The sequence below is a fragment of the Phalacrocorax carbo genome, chromosome 28 (genome assembly GCF_963921805.1).
Source record: "Phalacrocorax carbo chromosome 28, bPhaCar2.1, whole genome shotgun sequence".
Lineage (NCBI taxonomy): Eukaryota > Metazoa > Chordata > Aves > Suliformes > Phalacrocoracidae > Phalacrocorax > Phalacrocorax carbo.
The window spans coordinates 643969-663374 of record NC_087540.1 but is presented as its reverse complement, the minus strand read 5'-3'; the positions used below and the strand labels follow the sequence as shown (position 1 = coordinate 663374).

The 19406-nt window shown below is 66.8% G+C and overlaps 3 protein-coding genes across 3 annotated transcripts; 1 reads left to right on the top strand and 2 right to left on the bottom strand.

Moving 5' to 3' along the window:
• Window positions 1-78: 78 nt before the first annotated feature.
• On the bottom strand, window positions 79-8462 carry THBS3 (thrombospondin 3). Its single transcript, XM_064475373.1, has 23 exons — window positions 7907-8462; window positions 6549-6755; window positions 6111-6367; window positions 5904-6006; window positions 5620-5646; window positions 5230-5312; window positions 5069-5120; window positions 4841-4989; window positions 4497-4637; window positions 4251-4328; window positions 4015-4167; window positions 3772-3882; window positions 3539-3646; window positions 3143-3302; window positions 2921-3039; window positions 2741-2793; window positions 2354-2547; window positions 2100-2278; window positions 1936-1984; window positions 1557-1753; window positions 1304-1476; window positions 628-767; window positions 79-383 (listed from the first exon to the last, which is right to left on the bottom strand). Exons 1-23 carry the CDS (start codon window positions 8001-8003, stop codon window positions 325-327), a joined length of 2889 nt encoding a protein of 962 aa, XP_064331443.1. The 5' UTR covers window positions 8004-8462; the 3' UTR covers window positions 79-324.
• Window positions 8463-9097: 635 nt separating this feature from the next.
• MTX1 (metaxin 1) lies at window positions 9098-12180 on the top strand. Its single transcript, XM_064475397.1, has 8 exons — window positions 9098-9328; window positions 9419-9488; window positions 9934-10013; window positions 10144-10236; window positions 10652-10834; window positions 11010-11086; window positions 11552-11706; window positions 11780-12180. Exons 1-8 carry the CDS (start codon window positions 9248-9250, stop codon window positions 12004-12006), a joined length of 966 nt encoding a protein of 321 aa, XP_064331467.1. The 5' UTR covers window positions 9098-9247; the 3' UTR covers window positions 12007-12180.
• Window positions 12181-13996: 1816 nt separating this feature from the next.
• LOC135318246 (lysosomal acid glucosylceramidase-like) lies at window positions 13997-16598 on the bottom strand. Its single transcript, XM_064475394.1, has 10 exons — window positions 16517-16598; window positions 16166-16357; window positions 15930-16076; window positions 15630-15763; window positions 15272-15444; window positions 14937-15174; window positions 14633-14857; window positions 14389-14552; window positions 14184-14309; window positions 13997-14105 (listed from the first exon to the last, which is right to left on the bottom strand). The coding sequence occupies exons 1-10, from the start codon at window positions 16581-16583 to the stop codon at window positions 13997-13999; spliced, it is 1575 nt and encodes a 524-aa protein (XP_064331464.1). The 5' UTR covers window positions 16584-16598.
• Between the last annotated feature and the right edge of the window lie 2808 nt (window positions 16599-19406).

Below are 19406 nucleotides of genomic sequence, written 5' to 3'. Positions count from 1 at the left end.
GAGCACGGCGGGAGGGGCCCCGGGGCCCGCTCGGGGCCCCGGGACCCCCCCGCCCCTCCAGGAACCGGGCGCGCAGGCTAGAAAACACTCAAAACTTTATGGCCAGACTTGAGGCAGGGACCGCAGCCGGGGCGGGGCGGGGCGGGGGGGGGATCAGCCCCGCCACCCGCGGCGCCCCCTTCGCCCCGTTGCCGCCCGCACGTGCCGGTACCGGCAGTGCAAAGTCCGCGGGGGGGCGGGAGCGGGGTCCGGCCGGGAGGGGCTGCGGGACCCGGAGCGCCCCTGGGTGCCGCTGGCTGGGGGGTCCGGCCCGGGCGCGGCCGCTCACTCGCGTCCCTCCAGCAGGAACCGGCGGAAGGGCTCGAAGTCGGCGGGGATGGTGTCTGCGGGGCGAGAGCGGGGAGGGGGGGGGGCGTCAGGAACCGGGGGGGGGCGTCAGGAACCGGGCCGGGGCGGGGGGCGTGCGGCCAAGCCCTGGTACAGCGAGAGAGCCCCGCACCGGGCCGCCCGGCCCAGGACTAACGGAGCGACCCCCGCAGCAGGGGCGGCGGCGGCGATGCTCTGCGCCCCGCGGCGGGGCGGGGGAGCCCCGGTGCCCCCGCGGGGAGTCGCAGCCCCGGTGCTCACCGTTGCAGCGGTACTGCAGGTTGGACCAGATGATATTCTCCTGGGAGAAGCAGAAGACCCCCAGCCGCCCCCCGCGCATGGTGGTGTCGATGATCACCCCGGAGTCGGCCACCAGCCGCGGGCCCTCGTACAACCGCACCCTGCGGGGAGGGGGGGGGGGGGGAACGGCCCGGTCCGGCCGGTCAGCGGGGGACCGGGACCCCGCTGGGGCCAGCGCCGGGTATCCCGGGACGGAGCCCCCGCGCCGCCCCCGTCCCGGCCCCGCCGCCTTTGTCGGGTGCTTTGCATGTGAAAGGCGCCGGCGGCCGGCGGGGTCGCCATGGCGACGGGACAATGGCCGCGGGGGCCCGGCGGGGCGGACGGGCCCGGCCCCCGGAGCGCCCCCCCCCCCCCCCCCCCCCCGCGGCGGCCGCCCCGACGGGTTCCTTAAAGGGGAAACGCGCCCGCGGACCCACCGGGGCAGGACGCCTCCCCAGGGCTGGACCCCCTCCCAACGGCCGGCCGGCATCCTCCCTACCAGGGTAGCCCCACCGAGGAGGACCCCCATCCCAACGGCCGGCAGCCCCCCACCGGTGTGGTCCCACCAGGGCTGGACCCCATCCCAACAACCAGCATCCTCCCACTATGCTGTGGCCAAAGCAGGCCCCAGCCCAGCAGCCCCCTGGCCCCCGCTTACCTGATGTAGCCCACCTGGGGCCTGTGCACCAGCTGCCAGCGGTAGGAGGTCTTGTCCCGCCAGCCCACGTTGCGTGGGTCCTTCCAGAGCAGGCGGACGTGGTTGGGTGTGTGGCCCGTGTGCCACAGCGCATTGCGCAGGTGCTCCCCAGGGCCCGTCGAGGACTTCACTGCCTGCAGGTGCACAGGGCGTCAGGGGTGACCCGGCGGCGGGGGGGGGGCCTGACCTGGCCCACAGGGTGGCCAGCACCCACCTTGAGCTGCAGCCCTGGCTCTGCCACGGCACGGAAGGGGGTGGCCTGCCAGTACGTCTGCTCTGTTTGCTTCCACATCACCACATAGAAGCTGGCGCTATCCTGGTAGCTGAAGATGAAGCCGGCATAGTCATCATCGGTGACAGTGTTGACGTGGAAGGTGCCCTCGAAGTCCACCCCGTTGAAGGCCGTGTAGCCTACAGGTGGGCAAACGCTGCAAGGAGCCCTCTCCCCCAGCACAGGACCCTGCACCCTGGCTCCCTCCAGCCCACCCTTCACCCCTTGGTGGGGCAAAAAACCAGCCCTCACCCTGCAGCGCAGGGGGACAGAAGCAGGGGGGCTGCCCCACAGCGTCTGTAGGTGGGAGAGCATCTCTTACCAACAGCCAAGCCTGGGTCACTGTTCATGGTCTGCACAATCTCCATGCCCTGTGGGGGACAGCAGGGTAAGGGGCATCCCCAGCAGCCCCGGGGACCTCCCGGTCCCCCTCTGCTCCCACCCTGGCAGCGCAGTCCCCAGAAACACAAGGGGCAGCACCCACACCTGGTTGAGGACAACCCAGTTGGGATCGATCTGGGCATCCCCCTCGGGGTCAAGGATGACGGTCTGGTAGGCACGGAAGTCAGTCAGCGTGACCTCGGCACTCTCAGGGCACACATCCAGCTGGTCCACCACCGTATCATTGTCAAAGTCCTCCTCGCACACGTCACCCACGCCATTCCCTGGGGACACACACCCCAGTCAGGGCCAGGCTGAGCCCAGGTGGCTCTGCCTCCTCCCGCCCACCCCACGCTCACCGTCCGAGTCCTTCTGGTTGGGGTTGGGGATGAGGCGGCAGTTGTCCGGGCCAGGTGCCACATAGTCAGGGATGCCATCGTTGTCGTCATCGTTGTCACAGTCATCCCCCAGCCCGTCGTTGTCCGAGTCCAGCTGGGAGCTGTTGGGGATCTCGGCGCAGTTGTCCTTGGTGTCCTGGTGCCCATCCCCATCGCTGGGAGCGAGAAAAGGGTCAGAGCAGCACCACAAACTGGGGACCAGGCACCACGTCCCAGCACCCTTGCTGACCCCAAAAACCCCATTGTCCCCCCTTCTGGGTCCCTGAGTGGGGAACCCAGCTCTGCCTCCAGGGACTGGAGGGAACAGGATGGGATGGGGAGGTGACCCCACAGCAGTGCGGTCCCCACCTGTCCTCGTTGGTGTCACAGATGTCTCCTACCAGGTCACTGTCCATATCTGTCTGGAGGAGACCAGAGCCCTAGTTCAGCGGACACCCCAGGGCGAGGGGCCCCAGCCCCCCCACGAGGCAGGGCCCTGCACACCCCAGGCCCCCTGCCCCGGCCTGCGCTGCCTGGCCCTGGCCATACCTGAGTGGGGTTGCTCATTTCAGGGCAACTGTCACAGGCGTCCCCGACACTGTCCTCATCCCGGTCCGTCTGCAGAGGGTTGGGCACCTTGGGGCAGTTATCCAGCATGTTGGGAATCCCTGCAAGGACAGCGCTGGGTGGATGCCCATGAGGTGCAGAGCATCCCTGCTCTGCAAGCGGCCCCAGCCCTGCGCAGACAAGCCAGCCCTGAGAGCTGCTCACCGTCCCCATCGATGTCATTATCGCAAGCATCCCCCTCGCCATTGCTGTCCGTGTCCCTCTGGTCGTTATTGGGCACATTGGGGCAGTTGTCGCAGGCATCCCCGAAGGAGTCAGTGTCTGAGTTCTGCTGGTCCTTGTTGGGGAAGAGCCGGCAGTTGTCCTGTGGGGAAGAGGACAGGGATGCCTGCACTGTAGTGGCTGGCAGACAAGAAGCCACAGTCCCACACAGGTCAGGACAGGAGGACATCTCCTCCAGCATGCCAAGTGAGAGCATCCCAGAGCCCGCTGATCCCTAGAAGCATTTTGAGGGCATTGGCACCAAGCCAAAGGGAGAAGCCCTTTGCCCAGCATGGTCCTGAAAGCCATGGTCATGTCCCGCCCACCCAGCACAGACACCTCCACGTTCTTGATGCCATCACCATCAGCATCATCGTCACACTGGTCCCCAATGCCGTCGTTGTCAGCATCCTCCTGCCCTGAATTCGGTGTCAGGCGGCAGTTGTCCTGCAGGCACAGGCAGTGTTAAAGAGGAGGAGGAGACAAGGTCTGAAGAACAGCCCTGCCATGGGCTCCCTGAGCCCTGGCAACCCCTGCCCAAGTGTGTTGCCCTCCCTCTCTGGGACACCCACCTGCTTGCAGTGCTTGTTATTGTCGATGCAGGGCAGGGGCTCGTCCGGGTAGCCATCCAGGTCAGTGTCTTGCCCACACACATTGCCATTGCCAGCCCAGCCCACATTGCACTGAAGAGAGAAGAAATCAAGGTCTGGGAAGCAGGGAAGGGCCCTGGCAGGACCAACTGCTGCCCCTGTCGATACCCCCTGCACCCTCCTGCTTCACCATCCTCTTGCCACCTGCTCCCGTCTGCCACTCACCGCACATGAAATTTCACCATTCCTCTCAAACACACAGAAGCCGTTGATGTCGCAAGGGTTGGAGGGGGGAGCGCTGCAGGACTTCTGCGGGACGCAGCCAGACGTTTGATTCCCCACAAACCCTGACTTGCAGGGACCACACTTGTAGGAGCCCTAAAAGAGAGAGGGCAGGGGCAGCATGAGGGGAGCAGGGCAGCCCCAGATGCCAGGCAGGGGAGTGGGGCCACTCTGCTCACCAGCGTGTTGGTGCAGATGGAGTTGGGGTCGCAGCCCCCATTGTTCCCATCGTTGCATTCATCAATATCTGTGCAAACCTGCAAGCAGTCGCAGGAGAAACTGTCACCCGGGGCCTTTCCCCACCTGTGCCCTGCCCAGGAAAGCTGCCCTCCTCTGGCAGGCACAGCATCCTCCTCCCATGCCTGCAGCTCAGCAGCCCAGAGAGCCCACGGGGACCCAGCAACGTCCCGTGGCACCGCACTGACCTGCTTGCTGGCCCTTGCGTAGTCAGCCCCCACGCCAGAGACAGTGTTGCCCCGATAACCACGGGGACAGGGCTCACAGCGGAAGCCGGGGGCCGTGTTGATGCACTTGGAACCAGGGAAGCAGGGGTTGGCATAAGCGCACTGTGGCACAGAGAGAGAGAAAGGTTTCACCCTCGGGCACGGCATCCTGCATATCAGGGTGGCCACTGCCCCGGGGCACCCTGGTGGGACCCTTCCCTGGCTTGAGGATGTGTCCAGAGAGGGGAAGCATTGTCTGCCAGTGCTGCTCTGGCAGTACTGGGGCTCAGGCATCACCTGCTGACCGACACCAGGCACGTGCTCACCTCATCAATGTCGGAGCAGTGCGTGCCATTGCCCTCCAGCCCTGGCGGGCAGGGCCCACAGCGGTACCCAGGGTACTCGTATGTCTCCATGCAGTCCACGCCACTGAAGCAGGGGTTGGGGTTGCAGCGGGACCGGTGCTCATGGAAGCCTGCGAAGATGGGGGCCGGGGTGTGAGGTGGGGTGGCCCTTTGCCCCTGGAGTAGGAGCAGAGCCTTGCCAGCACTCACCGCAGACCTGGCACTCCATGATGGTGTTACGGATCAGAGACATCTCCTTCACCTGTGAGGCAGCAGAGCACGGAGCATCAGGGGGAAGCAGTGTAATGGCTGGCAAACTGCTCCTGGACAAACCCAGCCCGGGGAGAGCTGACACTGTTGTGCTGCCTCACCTGGTCCCTAATGTCTTCCCGCAGCTCAGTCAAGATCCGGTTGAAGAGGGTCAGCTGCGTGACCAGCGCCTTGGTCTGCTCACCTGCCAGAAGCAGAAAGGACAAGATCAGCCCCAGGACAGATGCAGCCTTCCAGGCCCGTGGGCTGGGGAGTGCTCTGCCCCCCCTGCACTGAACCAGGAGGACAAGATAGCTGATGGCCCTTCTTCCTCCTCCCTGGTCCACACAGGACCCCTTCCCCTGTAGCACATCCCACGCCCTCTGATCTACCACATCCTGGGGCCCTGCAGGCACTGGGACAGGCTGCAGAGGGTTTTCTGCCTCTCTGGAGCCCTAAACGCTGACATCGCCCTCACACCAGGGAAAGGGGGAAGCAGAGCAGGGACTTACCCAGGACGGATGCCAGCACACTTGTCACTGCAAGGAGAGAGACAAGACATTACTGACTGCTGCCATCAAAGCCCAGCAGCATCACCTCACACAGTTGCTCCTGGTCAGTGCATGCACAGCGCAGGAGCTCCCACCTGCATGGGGACCAGGAGAGGCAGGAGCATCCCTCTCTGCGGCATGCTGTCACCTCCCACCTCTATGCGCCACAGCATGTAGCACACATGGGTGACCCATAAGCTCTCCGTGCTGACCCTGCTCGGTGCAAGGCATGGACGTGGTGTTACCTGCACTGTGAATAGACTCATCTCCTTGGAAAGGGCACTCGCTCAGGGCTCCGACGCGGCTCATGGACCCTCCCAGGATCAGCTTCATTGACTCCACAAACCCCTGATGTACAAAGGGAGATGCAGTCAGCCATGGGGAGCTCTGCCTGTCCCTGAGGGTGCGGGCTGGGGGGCGGTCTCAGCCTCCCAGGGAGTCCTAGCACTCACCTGCATCCTCTGGTAGGCCTTCTGACCTGTGCGCACCTCAATGGACTCCACTTCTGCCAGGGGGATCTCCGACAGCTCGGGCAGCCCCACACTGGAGTCCATCTGCTTGCAGTCGACATAGAGCTCCACGCTCAGCATGTCCCCGCGCAGCCCACTCAGGCGCACGATGACAGTGTGGCTCTGCCCATCCGCCACGTGCGCGTGCTGCAGGTTGACCGAGTGCAGCTTGTTGTCTTCCCGCAGGTAGCGCACCAGGACTGCGGAGGAGCGGGAAGGGTCCGTCAGCTCTCCCCCCGAGCGCCAACAGCCCCCTAGGACCGTGCGCATCCCGCTGCTCCCCCCAGCAGGCCCCGCGGATGGTGGGAACTTGGTTTCCATTTCTCTCTAAGCATCACGGGAAGACAAGGGCCAGCACGTCCCCATGCAACAGGCACCCACCTTTGTTGATTTTCCCTACCACGGAGACCTCCAGCCACCTCGTGTTGTCCTTCTTGGAGTAGAGGCCGAAGAGGGTCCCCCCCTGCTTGGGAGGCAGGCGGAAGGTGGAGAGGAGGTAAACGTCATTAACAGTCAGGAGCTCCATCCGGATCTTGTGCGTTATGCTGGCCATCTGCCGGGCCTCGCTCACCATCAGCAGGTCGATGACTGCGGGAGCCAAGCACGGGGGTCGCATCCTGACCGACCGCCGCAGCTCCGGCCGCAGGAGCGCGGAGGGGCCCGGGGCAGGGTGCCGCGGCCCGCGCCCGCTGTAAGCCCGGCCAGGCCGAGGGGACGGGGACGTCCCCGAACTGCCGGGACCGGGGTGGGGAGGCCGGGGAAGCCCCGAGGGCTCCGGGCCCCGCCCAGCCCCGGCCCCGCGCGGTGGCGCTCCAGGACCGGCAGCGCCGCGGCCGCACCGCCGAGAGGGACCCGCGGAGCCCCCACCACCGGCGGGACCGGCGGCCCGGGAGCCAAGCGGGGTTCCCGGCCCGGAGCCTGCCTTGCTTCGCCGCTCCGCAGCCGGGGCTTCCCCGCGGGGGCAGCTGCAGCGCTCCGCCGGCCCCGAGCATCCCGCAACCGGGACGGGCAGGGCTGGGCGAACCGGTCCGGCCCCGCGGGATCGCGAGGGGAGCGGGGCCGCAGCTCGCGTAGAGCTGCGGGGGCGGCGCGGAGCCCCCCCCGGGGCCGGGACCGGCCGACGGCGCGGAGCAGCGACCGCGACCGCCGCGCCAGGGCACAGCCGGCCAGGGAACCCCGGGAGGGGCGGCCGGGACCTCGGCACCGGCACGGGGCGCTCCGGGGAAGCACGGAGAGCCCGGTCCCGCCGACACTCAGCTGCCCGCCTGCTCCGTGCAGCCGCACCGGGCGGACCGGGAGCAGCCCCGGCGCCGGGGCGAGCCCCAGCCGCGCACCGCGACCCCGCGAGCCCCCGCTGACCCGTGCGGCGGGGCCGGAGCCCTCCCGCCGCCCCGAGCCGGCATCGCGGGACCGGCGGCTCCCTGCCCCGAGCTGCCCCCGGGCACAGCCGCCCTATGGGGTGCCGGTGGCCGCCCCGAGCACCGGGGATGAATGTCCCTCTGTCCCCCGCTGCCCGCAGCCCGGGTGCCAGACCTCCCAGGGCGAGCAGAGCCGCTGTCAGCCGCCCCGGGCCGGGGAGCGGGGCCGGGGAGCGGGGCCGGGGAGGGGGTCCGGCGGGCGACAGCGGGGACGGGGGGGCTCCAGCCTCCCGGCTGGCAGCGGGCCGGGCGCCCACCCCGCCTCACCCCGTCGGGGCCGCCCCGCCGCCGCCCCGGGGCCCGGCCCGGCAGCAGCCTTACCTTGCAGCCCGTGGCGAGCCGCGCCGGCGGCGGCCAGCAGGAGCAGCGCCAGGAGCGCGCCGAGCGCCGGGCCCCCCGCGGCCGCCGGTGCCCCCATGCCGCCGGTGCCGCCGGTGCGGAGCGGAGTGCGGCGGGGCGGGGTGGCGCGAGCGGGGAGGGGCCGGCGCTGCCGGCGAGGAGGAAACAAAGAGCCGTCAATCACGGGCGCGCATCCCGGGGACCCCGGCGGGCGCTCTGCCGGGGCGGCCCGGCCGTAGCCCCGTCGGCGGAGCGGAGAGGAGCGGGACGGAGGGCGGCGCGCTGGGCCCGGGGCTGCGGGCGACCCACCGGCCGGCCTGGCGCTACCCGCCGCTGGCCAAGCTCCCGCTCACAGAAATTGAGTGTGGCAGGCGCCGGTTCACCGGGAGGTCAGGCAGTCTGGGGCCGCCTTCTCGCGAGCCAGAGCCGCCCCAGCAGCGCCAGAGCATCCCAGCCCGGGAGAACCGGGAACCGCCGCGGGGTGCGGGGACGGCACGGGGCCGCTTTGCCGGGGTGCCCCGCGCCGAGGTGTCAGCCCCCGGGGCGGGCGGCGCTCCCCGGGGCGGGCGGAGCCCCCGGGCCGGGCGGCGCTCCCCGGGGCGGGCGAGGAGCGAGCGGAGCCCGCCCGCCTGGAGAGCGCTCAGCAGCATCCATCAGCGCCGGGACGCGGCCCAAGCCCCAGAGCAACACGATGAGCTCATCCCAGGAGCTCCGTCCCCTCCGGCCCGGGCTGCGGGGAGCGGGGGGCGCCGCGGGAGGCCCCGCCGTGCCTCGGGGTGGCGGCGGCGGCGCGGTGCCCCGCGGGCAGCGCCCGGACCGTGCCGTGCCGTGCCGTGCCGTGCCTCCGGAGCCCGCCGCGCCACCCGGGGGTGCTCGGGCCGGCCGAGCCGCTGCCCGTGGGGCGCCGGCCAAGGCGGGCGGGCGGCCCGCGGCGTCCCGGCCGTGTTTACTCCTGTTTCCCCCGGCTCCATAACAACGGGCCGGGCCCAGCCCCGGGTCCGCCCCAGCCCCGGGTCCGCGCCAGCGGCCCCGGGTAACGGCGGGGGTGGGGGATGGCTCCCGAGTTTTCCCTCCCTCCGCTGCCAGCGGGCTCCCGCCCCTGTTTTCTTTCCATGGAAACGTGCGGGGAAGGTGCGGGACTGAGCGCGGGACCCGGCCCCAGGGACCCGGCAAGCACAGCCACCCCCGTCCCGGGGGCTCGGCTCCGCTCCGCCGCGCTCGGGCACGGAGCAGCCCCGGGCCGGTGCCGGTGCCGCCGGCGGAGCCGCCCCGCGGTGGGGGCGGGCGGAGCCGGCCCCGTGTGGTTCCGGGTCGGGCGGGAAGATGGCGGCGCCCATGGAGCTGTTCTGCTGGGCCGGGGGCTGGGGGCTGCCCTCGGTGGACCCCGACTGCCTGGCCGTGCTGGTGAGCGGCGGCGGGGCCGGGGGCGGCGGCGGGGCCGGTGCGTGGCTCCGGCCGAGCCCTCGCTCCCGCCGCCGCTCCCCTCTCTTGCAGACGTACGCGCGGTTCACGGGGGCGCCGCTGAAGGTGCACCGGGTCACCAGCCCCTGGAGGAGCCCCTCCGGTAAGGGCCCCCGCGGGGCTACCGGCGCCGCCCGGCAGCCGGGATCACCCAACCCTCCGCACCGGCACCGCCCGGTGCCCCCCGCACCTTGGCACCCCCCCTCCCCTTAGCAACCCCCCGCCCCGTTGCACCCTGCCACCACTGTACTCTTCCGACCCCATTGCACCCCTCTCACCCCATTGCACCCCCCTTGTCCCACCATGCTCCCCATGTGCCATCGCACACAGCTTTCATCCTCTCACCCACACCCCTTGCATCATTGTACCCCTCCTGCCCCATCTTCTGCACCCCCTCTCTGCTGCATGCACCTCTGCCTTGTACCCCCTCATCTGCGGGGGGGGGCTTTTCACCCTGGCACAGCCCCCACCCCCCGCAGACCCCTTGCCCGCGGCAGGGTGGCACGCTGGGCACCAGTGCCCGCAGCCGCCCCTCTCCCTGCCCTCAGGGCGCCTGCCCGCGCTGAAGACGCGGGACGAGGGCACCATCTCCAAAACGCAGCAGATCATAACTCACCTCAGGAAACAGGTAAGGGGGGCGAGGGTCACCCCTCCCTCTGGGCTGGGGGCTGGAGGGCACCAGAGCCCCCCTGGGTCACCCAAGAGGCACAGGCGGGATTTGGCACTTCCCTGCCAGATCCGTTGCATTTGCTCTGCAGAAGTATAACGCCGACTACGACCTCTCAGCTACGCAAGGGGCGGACACGCTGGCCTTCGTGTCCCTGCTGGAAGAGAAACTGCTGCCGGTGCTGGTGAGTCTCCCTGTGGAAGCATCTTGGGGGTGACGCGGGAAAGGTGATCTCACCGAGGACTGGATCTGCTCCGTGGAGTGGTGCTGGTGGGCTGAGACGTGTGCCCACCTGCCAGGAGAGCCAGAGAACATTGCAGGCAGCAAAATCCCGGGGGCCTGGAGCATCAGTAGCAGGGATTAGGGTGCTGGGGGTCTCACATGGCAGTGGTGGGTTGTGCAGCCAGGGTTGGGGGGTCTGGCCTTGACCCTGATGCTCCCCCAGCCCCTCGTGATCTCTGGGGCAGCCGGTCCTGTGCTGGGCACGCAGTGCCTGTGTGAGGAGCGCTGGGCACGGGCTCCACGGCACCCGCCACAGCAAACGGCTGCGCTGGCTCCAGCCCCTCCACGGCCTGCACACGGATTGTTCTCCACTGCAGATCCACACCTTCTGGGTGGACGCAAAGAACTACGTGGAGCACACGCGGAAGTGGTACGCAGAAACCATTCCCTTCCCCCTGAACTTCTTCCTGCCCAACTGCATGCACAAGCAGCACCTGGAGCGGCTGCAGCTTATGTGGGGAGACAGCTACATGGAGGATGAAGAGAAGCTGGAGAAGGAGGTGAGGCGATGTGGTCTGGGCATGGGAGGTCCTTGGCGGGTGGCCAGAGGGACCCACGTGAGGCCAAAATCTTAACTGGGGTCTGGGGTTCACACTGGCTGAGCTCCCCTTAGCACCGTGGCAGCCTGCCCCACATGGGCCAGGTGGGTGACAACCCTCTGTTCTCCTTCTCCAGCTCTACCGGGATGCTCGGGAATGCCTGACACTCCTGTCCCAGCGCCTCGGCTCCCAGAAGTTTTTCTTCGGAGACTCGTAGGTGGCCGTAGGGGGAAGGTGCTCTGGGGCCTGAGAGCCCCACACACCCAGGCAGGACCGAGACGCCATGGCCTGCGGGGAAGCCGGAGCCCATGCATGTTGCTTTGGGGGTTGTCCAACCCCCAAACCCTGTGCCCAGCCTCACAGGGGACAGGGCTGTCCCTGGCAGCATGGAGCAACGTGGGTGGCAGGAATCAAGGCTGCAGGAGCTGCTGCCAGCCCCAGCATCTATTTCCCCATCTCTTGTTGGAGCCAGTAGAGCTGCTCCAGGATGGGATCATCCTGCTCCCCATGGCCTCACCTTGGGGGCTGGAAGCAGAGAGCCCTCCTGAGGATGAGGAGCCGGTTGCTATCCCCTGGGGTGCAGGGGGCTGGGGGTGGCCTTAGTCTGGGTGGATTTGGGTGGGGTCAGTGGGAAGATGCACAGGGACTGTGACCCAGTCATGGGTCTCCATGCCCCAGGCCAGCCTCCCTCGACGCCTTCGTCTTCAGCCGCCTGGCGCCGCTCCTGAAGGCGAAGCTGCCCAACGGGAAACTGCAGCAGCACCTGAAGTCCCTGCAGAACCTGTGCAACTACTGCACCTCCATCCTCAGCCTCTACTTCCCCTGGGACGGAGGTGAGATGCATCCCCCTGCCTTGCCCCATGTGCTCAGGGTGACCCCCCTTCTCACCCCTGCTCTGCCCCCCAGGTGAGCCACCAACCAGCACCCCACGGGCTACTGGCGCCGACAGCAGTGAGGCGGAGGAGGACCCCCACAAATGGCGCAACCAGCTCCTGTCGGTGCTGGTGGGGCTGGCGGCCATGCTGGGCTACGCCTTCCTGAGCGGCATTGTCTCCATCCAGCGTGGCGGCGCGGGGCCGGCTGGCCGCCAGCCCATTGCCCTGGAGGAGGAGGAGGAGGAGGAAGAGGAGTGAGGAAGAGCTGTGCAACTGTTTCCCCTCCAGTCCCTGGAACTGACTGTTTTTACACTGGGAGCCTGGCACTGTCGCTCCTTGCGGGTGCTCTGCTCTGGGTCCCACCAGGGGTTGCAGCCTTCTCTGCAAGGAGCGTGCCTGCCATGACAATAAACCTCCCTCTCTCCACCTGCACCCTCTCGTCCTCCCAGCAAGCTCAGGTCCCTTCCCAGCTTCCCCAGTTGCACAGGCTGGAGCACTGCAGCAGGCACTGATGTGCTGCCCCGTCACCAGTCCTGCTCTACCCCGGTACCCCACATCCTTCTCGCAGCTCTGCCCCTTGTCCCCAGCCTTGGGGTTCTCTGGGCATGGGGTGAAAGGGAGACCTGCGGGTGTTTAAGTTCCTAAAAGCATCTGTGACAGTCTCAGCAGCATCTCCCATCCTTTCTCTGGCAGCTGTGGGGTTGAGGCCTCCACCTCCCCCACCCTGTGGCATTCCTGCCCTCCAGCCACAAGGCAGAGCAGGCGTCGGGTTCTGTGGGGCTGGTGTGCCCCCTCCACCCCCACGCTGCCTGCCGCAGCAACCAGCAGCAAGGGGGCCTTGGGCTCAGCAGGATGCGTCCCCAGCCCAGGAGAGCCTAAGTGCTCCCGCTGCCGGAGGGACACCTGGAGCCCAGCTCCCTGCAGCGGTGTGAGCAGGGCAGCGAGCGGCCGCGGCTGCAGCAGGAATCCCTCCAGTGCTGACAACTCTGTTTACAATCCTCCACGCCTGCCAGCAATGGGGAGTTCCTTGCAGCTGGCACTGCCAAAAGCACGTCGTGCAGTTAAGCGTGGCTCCATGAGCGGCAGCCGAGGGCACGTGGGCTGCAAAGCGGGGTCCGGGGTAGCCGCTCAGGCACCATGTGCCCCAAGCAACACCACAGTGCTCCCTTGGGACACCCTACGTGGGGCTCAGCCCCGGGGCTGGCCGTGCAGCTGCGGTTTCCTCTGGCTGCTGCCAGTTTACGAGCGCACAAATGGAAAAGCGGCGTCTGGCCAGGCTCGCCTGCGTGTTGGCTGCCGGGCGGCACACAGCCCTCGCTTGTTCAGCCGCTGGCTGCCGCTGCCACCGACATCCTGACACCGCTGCTGCAGGCGCCCTCGGGCTGGCTGTGCCTGGTGTCCCCGGGCTGAGCTCCCTGGACGTAGATGCCCCCCCCCAACATAGGTGTGATGGTCATGGGGGGGTCCCTGCGTTGTGTGGGGAGCGGAGCTGTGGTGCTGCGCTGCTGTGCTGGGCCCAGCTGCAGAGCCTCCCCCACACTGGCCCAGTTCGAGGGGCCCCACCGGGAGGGAGATGACTCAGTGCATCCCCCCCATGTCTGCTCCCCCATAACGTCACTTGGGAAGTATGTGCCCAACGCTCCCGGTTCCCATTAGCTGGGGGGGGCTGATGGCTGCTTCGGCAGGAGAAACCGCAGCATGCAGCCACCTGCTCTGGCCGGGAGGAGAAGCCGGGGCTGCTGACGTTGGGGCCCGATGCTAAATCCTGGCTGCGGGTCCTGGCTGCTGCCAGCCCCGGGTTCCTGCCAGCTCCTGGCCCCTGCCCTGCCTGTGGGGATGCTGCAGGAGCCAGAGGGGAGGGAGATGCCGCCCCTCAGGCTGACAGCCCGCAGTACGGACCTGGTCCTCAGTAGGGTGCCCCCAGCAATTCAGGCAGAGGTGGGATGGGATGCCATGGAGCTCAGCAGGTATTGCTGGCCCCAAACCTGCCTCCTCCTCTGGCTCCCAGCACAGTCCAGCCTACTGAGCCGGCAGCAAGGGATGGCAGAGGGGGTGCAGGCAAGGTTGTAGAAAAACCCATTTATTTTATGAAAACATCTAGAAAAGAGCAGGTGTTGCAACCCTCAGATCAACAGGTCCCCTGGGCCATTGCAGGGCTGCAGGGGCTATGCCCCAGCCCCAGCCCTGTGCAGTGACCCATCCCAAGCCCTTCACCAGCACTGCGCTCCCGGTGCCAGACGTGGCCGTGCTAGGCTGGCTGCCTCCACAGCAACGTCTGGATGGAGTCACTGGGAGCTGTGGCCTCAATGAAGCCGACCCGTGGGTCAGAGATCCCAAAGGAGACATCCACAGGGGAGCTGTGGGGATGCGAGAGGAGATGCAGGTCAGAGGGGGCAGCGGGGCTTTGAGCCAGGGTGCAGGGCCGAGCCACTCACCGGTTCAGGACCACGAGGACGATGGCACCATCGGGGCGCAGGAAAGCTGAGTGCTCTAGGTCACACCGGTGGCACTTCTTGGAGACAGCCAGCCCCACGCGCTGTGAGCCCTCAGGGATGAACTTGCTGCAGGGACAAGCAGAGCCTGAGCATGGTGTCTGCGGTGGCAGCAGGAGCCAGCAGCCCCTTGCCAGCCCTGACCCACCTGAAATGCCCCAGGTGGTAGAACATGGGCTGCTTGTAGAAGAGGTCCTTGCTGCTGTCCACAATGATGGGGCTGTCCACATAGTTCTTGCTCCAGTTGGGGCCCCCCTCCAGGTCCAGGGCCAGGTTCCAGTCGGTCCAGCCCGTCACGTAGTTGTTGAGGTTCTGCAGGGCAGGAGATGGTGCTGAGCTGCGGGCAGGCATAGGGGGAGGCTGGCACATCGGTGACCCCCAACAAGCCCTACCGTCAGGATGCTGTGGCTGTACTTGCTCCCGCGGTCCCAGCCACCCAGCACCACCCTGGGCTCCCAGAAGTAGGAGCCGGTGGATGCCTCCGTGGAGAGGAGGAAATAGTTGGGGAAGAGGTGATGGGTGATGGAGAGTGTGAGGTCAATTGGTGCCAGGAAGTCCAGGTACCAGTGGATGCCGATGCCGCTGATGTAGCTGGCAGCCACAGGGTCTTTGAGAACCTGGCAGGAGAAAGGAGTCACCTGTGCCCAGGGCTGGGAGAGCTGCCATGGGGCCAGGAAAGCCACTGTAGGGACTCACCACCTGGGCCCAGTAGGGCAGCATCACCCGCTGGTCATCCAGGATGATGAGCCGGACATCGCGGTGGGAGCTGTTTGCCAGCGCGGGGCCCAGGTCCCGTGCAATGAAGTCCCGTTGGTGCTCAGGGGAGAAGCCCAAGCACTGGAAGGGGTAGAAGACAATCTCACCGGCTGTGGGCTCATTCCCTGCCGTCACTGCCCAGAAGGTCAGGTTGTGCTTGGCATATTCATCCAGGAACCTGGGCGCAGAGGGCAGATGGTGACTGGCCCCGTCACGGCAGTGCCAGCCCCAGGCACGGCGACCCTGGTGCCCACCGCGCTCCTGCGGCCCCTCACCGGATGAAGTACTTGGCCCAGGCCTGGTGGTACTTGTCCCCAGGGCTGCCCTTCAGCGTCCCCCTCCCTGTCATCGCGCCATTCGTCTTCATCCAGACCGGGGAGGTCCAGGGGCTGGCGTAGAGTGACAGCGGCCGCTTGGCCACTGCCTGGGCTGCCCGGAGGATGGGGATCTGTGGAGAACTGGGATGGCAGCAAGCTCTCTAGGTCTGCCCCATTGCCGGCATGGCAGGCGACAGGACAACTCCTCTCCCTCCTCATCAGCAGGAAGGTTCTCCCCTTCCCCAGCCTGTCCCGTCCCATCCCATCCCACCCAGGCTGCAGCCCCGGCACCTCAGGTTTGCCCTGCAGGACTCGCCTTCATCCGCGTGTCCTCCTCCGTCAGGTTGAAGTGCTTCAGCTCAAAGTCACCCTCCGTGTCAGCATAGGTGTACAGGCGGACAGAGAAGTCGGTGCTGGCCATGGGGACACGCACGAGGTTGTACTCAATGCCTGGGGACAGGGTTGGTGGTGATGGGCATCCCTGGGGTGTACTCGGGGGGTTGCAACCCCCCCCCCCCAAGGCCCTTGGCACAAGTCTCAGCAGCCAGACCACGAACAGGGAAGGCCAGACAGGCTGGAGCCACCACCCAGCAGCATCACCCTGCCCCAGGCTCACCTTCCTCGGAGAAATAGGAGCGGAGCAGGTGGTTCTGGGCATCCTTGGACAGGGACTGGATGTTGATTGCAGCTGAGTCTGTGACAGAGCCACCAAAACCCTTCACCTTCTGGTACCGCGCTGCTGTGTCCAGGGTGAGATGGAAATCTGCAGGGGGACAAACGCTGTTGCAGCCGCTGTGCAGGGATGGAGTCAGTTCCCCCGTGTGCAGGCAGGCGCCCAGCCGTGGCAGGTACCTGGGGTCTCGGTGTTGCGCTGGAAGCTCCCCTCGCTGCGCTCCAGCCGCTTGCCGGCCTTGCTGCTCTCGTACTTGACGTAGGTGCCCGGGGCCGGCAGGACCACGGGGTCCAGCGTGTCGCAGTACGTGGCGCTGCAGACGCACACCAGCGAGCCGTGACCGAAGTCCTTGGCATTGCAGGGCCGGCCGCCTGCGGCAGGAGGAGAGAGAGACCGGGCAGACGCAGAGGACTGTGGCAGGAGCCCAGCTCACCCCTTCGACCCACCACGGACACTGAACCCATAGCTTCGCTGCCCCAAACTGCTCACCTCCACAGCCCTCTGCTCGGGGACATGGCACCAGCACTCACCTGCTGCCTGCAACGCTGCCTGCACCAGCAGGAGCCAGCCCAGGACGCTGGCACACCCAGGCCCCATGGCACCTCTGCTGCAACACGGCTTGGCTGGACGCTGATGGCAAGCACCAGGGCTGGGAGCAGGGTGGCAGGTGTCAGCAACCAGCTCCTCTCACCCTGTCCTGGCTCTGCGCAGGGACAGAGAGACCCTGGTCAGGGACAACCCCAGCATCCCCCTGCCCAGGAGCCTCAGGGAGCACCAGCACCCTGTGCCAGGGCTGAGCCCCCACCATCCTGCCCACTCCCCACACCCCCAGCCCAGCATTCACCCTCCCTCCTGCCCTGCCAGCGCTTGCAGACAGCTCTGGCTGCATCCCAAGCCAGGCACGCAGCCCCCCTGGGCATGTGCCACCCCGCACCCACCAGCCTGGCGTTCCCAGCCGCCCACGTCGGCTGTAGCCGGCAGCTTCGCTCACTCGCAGCGCCTCCTTCCCACTCCTTCTCCCTCCTTGCTTGCCCCACTGCCGTGCCGTGCCGTGCTCAGCCGTGGCTGGGAGCAAACAGCTCCATGCTCCCAACCCCATGAGCGTGGCAGCCGGGGCTTGCCCAGCCGGAGCGGTTTGGGACTCGAGCCCCTGGAGCAGAGGGGTCCCACATTTCCCTGCTTTCTGCAGGTGATTCTACCCTGCCCTGTCCTTCCCATGATGCTGGGCAAGGACCTTCTTGATGAGGGCATGGCAGGAGCCACCTCTGCACCTCGGGACCCCGGTGCCTGGCTGCTGCCCCGAGGTAGGGGGAGGCAAGGGTGGTACAGCGCCAGCTCGCTGCTCCCTGAGACTGTGTGGGACGGGGACTGGGGCCAGGCGGGCTGTCCCACATGCATTGCCTCCCGCTCCCTGCCCAGGGGTGATGCCCAGCACCGCGGGCATGGCCTCAGCGTGGTCCTGCTGTCCAAGGCCATCCCTGTCCCCAGCGGTTGATGAAGCTGCTCCGGTCCCAGGGTACTCACCTGCTGCCAGAAAACCCTCTTGCCGCGTCTCTGCTGGGCTCAGGGCAGCAGGGTGGCAGGACCTGCTTTCTGGCTGCGTCTGGTGGGAGGTGACGGCGTCTGGCAGAGCAGGAAAGGTGAGTCTGGGAGAGGACAACTCATGGGACTCCGTGCATTTGAAGAGGAGCCCGGGTATGATTTTGCAACCTCTTTCCAACGAGAGCTTTCAACATTCACTGCAGCATTTGCAAAGCTCCCCTGAAACCTGTCCCAGTAGCCAGAGGGAAGCTGGGGCGGGGGGGGGCACAGGGGAAGCAGGATGCCCACCAGCCCCTCCAAAGTTCCTCCATCACCCCAGCCAGGACCCCCTGCAGCCACCTCCGCCCACCCCAGCACAGCGCTCCCCTTGCGAGGAGCAGCCTTGTCTCCCCAGGACACCCTCGGGCAGGGGTAGGGCTGGCCGTGCCCACCCAGACATCCCTGCTGGGGTCGTGCGGCTGCTTGGCCTCGCGTCCCACCCAGCAGCGGCTCAGCTTTGCCATGGACACAGGCGAGAGCTGTCTGCAGCCGGTGCATCAGCCGCGACCCGTGCCCTGCTTGTGGCTGCACCAGCAACTTTCCTGGCGTGGGCAGAGGCGCTGCTGGGGCCCTGGGCCACCCTGCAAGCAGCCAGCCACGGCAGGGATGCCTGCACCCTGCTCCTCGCCGCCCAGCTGAGAAGGCAATGGGTGTAGCAAGGGGCTGCAGGTGCTGCCGACCGGGGCCCTGCTCACCCCTGCAGTGGGGCCATGCCCCCCATGCCTGAGCCCCACGCCCGAAGCAGGGCTGGGTGGAGCAGGCTGCAGCAGTTTATCATCTGCAAAACAAGTCTAGGCTCCGCACCTTCTAATTTGGGCTCCTTCCTAATTGCAGACACCTGCTCATCAGGAGAAAGAGGAGGTGGGCAGAGCCACAGGAGAGGTGGCATCTGCCCAGCCTGGACCCGGTGTCCCCCTCCCTGGTGCTGCTCGTGTGGGTGGCCAGCAAGGTAGCCCCTCGCCCGGGGACCACAGTCCGTTGCCTGGGGACCACTCCTCCGGCTGCAGCCAAAGCAAGGACCCTCCAGCACAGGCTGCAGCCGACGGGAGCAATGGGGGCGATTCCTCCAGCCTCACCTCAGCCCCTCGCACCCGCAGCCGGGGAAGTTGCATCCCTGTTTCCCCATCAGCTTTTTGGCATGCAGGGAAGGTACCAGCCCTGCGGCAGATGCGTTGCCAGATGGCTAGGGAGTACGGAACCCGCCCGGAGGGGCTGTGCTGAAGCATTTCCCTGCACACATGTCCCTGGGTGCTGCTGAACATCTGGGGGTGTGGGGCTCCATATGTGCCTTCCCTGCATGGTGAAGCTTTGATGTACCTTGAGAAGCGCAGGCAGCCCAGCTGCCGTCTGGGCCAGCCGCTACCCAGGAACATCGATAAAAGCGCAGGACGAGCAGATGTGCTCTGTGAATAGGGCCGAGACAGAGCCTGGTGCCACCTTCATGCCACGCTCCAAGAAAACAGCTGTTAAAACTCTTTTTTTTTTTCTTTTTCCCCAACATCAGCAACTCTGCAGCTCACACACAAGGGATTTTGCCAAGGAGCACTCTGGCTTTCTCATTCCAGGACTTCAAAGATGCTGGTAACGTTCCCAAAGTCTGGAGCAAGCAAATACTGTATTTAAAGAGAGCAAACAGGATGGCCAGGTAATTGTGGGCTGCCAGCTCGATGTCAGCCACGGCCAGAATAGAGGGCAGTCTGTCCGGAGGCCACACCAGCGGAGGGTGGCTGGGTGCGGCCAGCAGCATGAGCTCTGGAAGGGATGGCATCAACCTAATTAATCTGCGAGGTTTGGTGGATAGGAACACTGATATAATTTACTCGGCCTTTTCTACAGTGT